We start from the raw sequence: 3,337 nt of genomic DNA on the forward strand, positions 1-3,337 counted from the left end.
AACACTCATAAGCACACTCCCTTTTTTAGTTTTTATAGTTTTAGAAATACAGCACAGAAACAGGCCCTTCATAGAAACATAGAAACATAGAAATTAGGTGCAGGAGTAGGCCATTCGGCCCTTCGAGCCTGCACCGGCATTCAATATGATCATGGCTGATCACCCAACTCAGTATCCCATCCCTGCCTTCTCTCCATACCCCCTGATCCCTTTAGCCACAAGGGCCACATCTAACTCCCTCTTAAATATAGCCAATGAACTGTGTGGCCTCAACTACCTTCTGTGGCAGAGAATTCCACAGATTCACCACTCTCTGTGTGGGAAAAAAAATGTTTTCCTCATCTCAGTCCTAAAAGATTTCCCCCTTATCCTTAAGCTGTGACCCCTTGCTCTGGACTTCCCCAACACCGGGAACAATCTTCCTGCATCTAGCCTGTCCAACCCCTTAAGAGTTTTGTAAGTTTCTATAAGATCCCCCCTCAATCTTCTAAATTCTAGCGAGTACAAGAATAAGACCCCCCAAGTCCACACCGACCCGCACATACACTTTGTAGGTTAATTGGCTTGGTGTAAATGTAAATTGTCCCTAGTGTGTGTAGGATAGTATTAGTGTGATGGCTGGTCTGCGTGGACTCGATGGGCTGAAGGGCCTGTTTCCGAGCTGTATCTCCAAACTAAATTAAACCAAACTTCCAGAGGCCCATGTTGAAGGGCAATGTCAACGCTCAATAGAACACCAGCCCTGCCCACAAACCCATGGCCATGTACCTGTTAAACATCACACGCGGGAGGGACCCAAATAAAAATATCATCAGAAGATGTGATGGTGCAGGTTTTTAATATAAAAACATGTTCATCAACAGGGTCTTTAAAAACATCATGTGTGGGACAACTCAGTACTATATAGATATATAAATGTAGAATACAGATACATATATCTATATAAATATCTCCAGCAGGATACCTTTATAGATATAATGTATACACTTACACAGAAATTGATCCAGGCCAGCCAGATATAACAAATATCAAACATGAAAGGAAATGTGTTACTGGAAGGTTCTCCAATTATGTTCAAATCTTTGTTCCGTCAGTTAACTCTTATACGCTTTTAGTTTCTATTTTTAATAAATATCAAAGGCTTTGCCTTCTTCTGAAATGAGTGTAAATGTTGGCGCATGGCTTCCAGATGTTGGTCTTTGCCAGATGTTGGTCTTTGCCAGATGTTGGTCTTCGCCAGATGTTGGTCTTTGCCAGATGTTGGACTTTGCCAGATGTTGGTCTTTGCCAGATGTTGGTCTTCGCCAGATGTTGGTCTTTGCCAGATGTTGGTCTTTGCCAGATGTTGGCCGTGCCAGATGTGAAATGTCACCGCCCAGTAGGCATGCCCGGTGGAACGCTGGGGGGAGTGAGGAGAGAGGAAAGAACACAAAAGCATCTTATTCTGTCTGTGGAGATGGTGAGGCCACTCCTAGTTCCTGCTGTTGGCCGTAGTCAAACTCCCCCTTGCCCATGTCCAATGTGGGGGTGCTTTAAGGCATTGCCATGTGTACCAAGGGGCATTAACACAAGTGCCCTCCTGCTCCCTCCAAAGGTGGCCCAAGTGGTGCAAGTGGCCGTGGTGCTCAGTAGATGGACGTTCGGCCGTTGGACTCACACCGTGCTCTCCAACATCCACTCCTTGCTGCCGTACGTTGCCCGCTTGCTCTCCACACCCAAGTCATCAGAGTTCAAGTTGTGGCCACTGCCCGTCAGGCTTGCCTTAGTCCGAGCTCTCCGGGGATAGCTGTGGCTCTGGAACAGAGAATAGTCTCCGTCAAACGAGTGTCTATGTCGGGCTCTCGACAGATCGCAAGGCAGAACAGAAACGGTGTGCGGTTGCTGCCTTCGGCGCTGGCTCACCAAGCAGACTGACAGGCTGGTGTTGGTGGTACTCCCTGCTGGTGGGGCCTCTTCACAAGACAGCTGAGCCTCTGCCTGGAGGTCCACGCTGGTCTTTGTCCTCCTCTGGTCTATGGCCGTTACCATGGTGCTGTGGGGAAGACCACCCTTCTCCCCGGACATATTTACCAGCACTGCCACCGAGCCCTTGGAACATTCAGCAAACACCTCGTGCGTACACTCACCTTGCGCGGTGGAGGCCAGCTTGGACGTAGACCTGGCCATCGCTGCTGAATGGCTGCTGTTGGTCTGGGAGCAAACGTTGCTGACCTTGGTCTTGCTGTCGGCTGAGCTGTTGTGTACCTTGTACCTGATCATCAGGATGATGATGAAAACCAGGACAGAGGCCACGATGATTCCCCCGATGATGATGATCATGGTCCCACCAAGGAACTGGGCGTGCACAGACTGGCACTGCGTGTATTCCTGATCAGTGGTGAACTGAACACAGCCCACCACCCTGGTGCCAGTCATCATTGTCATGCCATCATCGTACACAGCTAGGATACACAGGTCGTAGTCTCTCCCCGGGGTCAGGTCATTCACCAGGAAAGTCTTGCTTGTGGATGGAATCATTCTGAAACACAGGAGACCAAAACCCATCACTTGCAACATATAAGCGGGACAACCAGGTTCTGCAACAGCTTCATCCCCCAGGCCATTAGATTACTGAACAATCAACAAAACCGAGGCTAGAACTTTTTAAATATCGACATTTTTTAAAAAACGTTTTATATATATATTAATTTTACAGAACCATGCACATACTGAACCTAGAACTTTTAACTATTACCTGATTTTGGAGAGTAAAATGCAACAAAATTTTGTTCAAGGTGCACTGTGTCTAGGTGTATATCTGAATGACAATAAAGTTTTCAATCATCCATTCATCCATCCATTCATTCATTCATTCATTCATTCATTCATTCATTCATTCATTCATCCATTCATTCATCCATACATTCATCATTCATTCATTCATTCATGCATTCATCCATTCATCCATTCATTCATTCATCCATACATTCATCATTCATTCATTCATTCATTCATGCATTCATGCATTCATGCATTCATTCATTCATTCATTCATTCATTCATTCAGTCATTCATTCAGTCAATCATTCATTCAGTCATTCATTCATTCATTCATTCATAAAGTGTGTAGGACCTGAACAGCAAATGCTGGTTTAAATCCATCGTAGACACAAAAAGTCTGAACAAGGGTCTCCACCCTTTCCTTCTCTCCACAGATGCAGTCTGTCCCGATGATTTACTCCTACTTGCAACATATAACCAGCCAATTAAGACACTTTTTGGTTTGATGGATACAGCGACCACGTGGGCTTTCTGCGGGTGCTCTGGTTTCCTCCCACACTCCAAAAACGTGCGGGTT

General features: G+C 45.9%; 1 protein-coding gene across 2 annotated transcripts in view; it reads right to left on the reverse strand.

The window, feature by feature from the left end:
* Positions 1-827: 827 nt before the first annotated feature.
* Positions 828-3,337, reverse strand: part of LOC129714070 (leucine-rich repeat and fibronectin type III domain-containing protein 1-like protein) — an 89,502-nt gene continuing 86,992 nt past the window's right edge. The window contains exons 3-4 of one of the 2 annotated variants that reach the window (XM_055663529.1): positions 2,127-2,518; positions 828-1,794 (exon numbers count right to left, since the gene is read on the reverse strand). In XM_055663529.1, the coding sequence (XP_055519504.1) occupies positions 1,763-1,794; positions 2,127-2,518 (424 nt within the window). In that variant the 3' untranslated portion in view covers positions 828-1,762. Of the gene's footprint in view, positions 2,519-3,337 lie in introns of both variants that reach the window. The other variant, XM_055663528.1, reaches the window with a different exon arrangement.

The sequence above is a fragment of the Leucoraja erinacea genome, chromosome 38 (assembly GCF_028641065.1).
Source record: "Leucoraja erinacea ecotype New England chromosome 38, Leri_hhj_1, whole genome shotgun sequence".
Classification (NCBI taxonomy): domain Eukaryota; kingdom Metazoa; phylum Chordata; class Chondrichthyes; order Rajiformes; family Rajidae; genus Leucoraja; species Leucoraja erinaceus.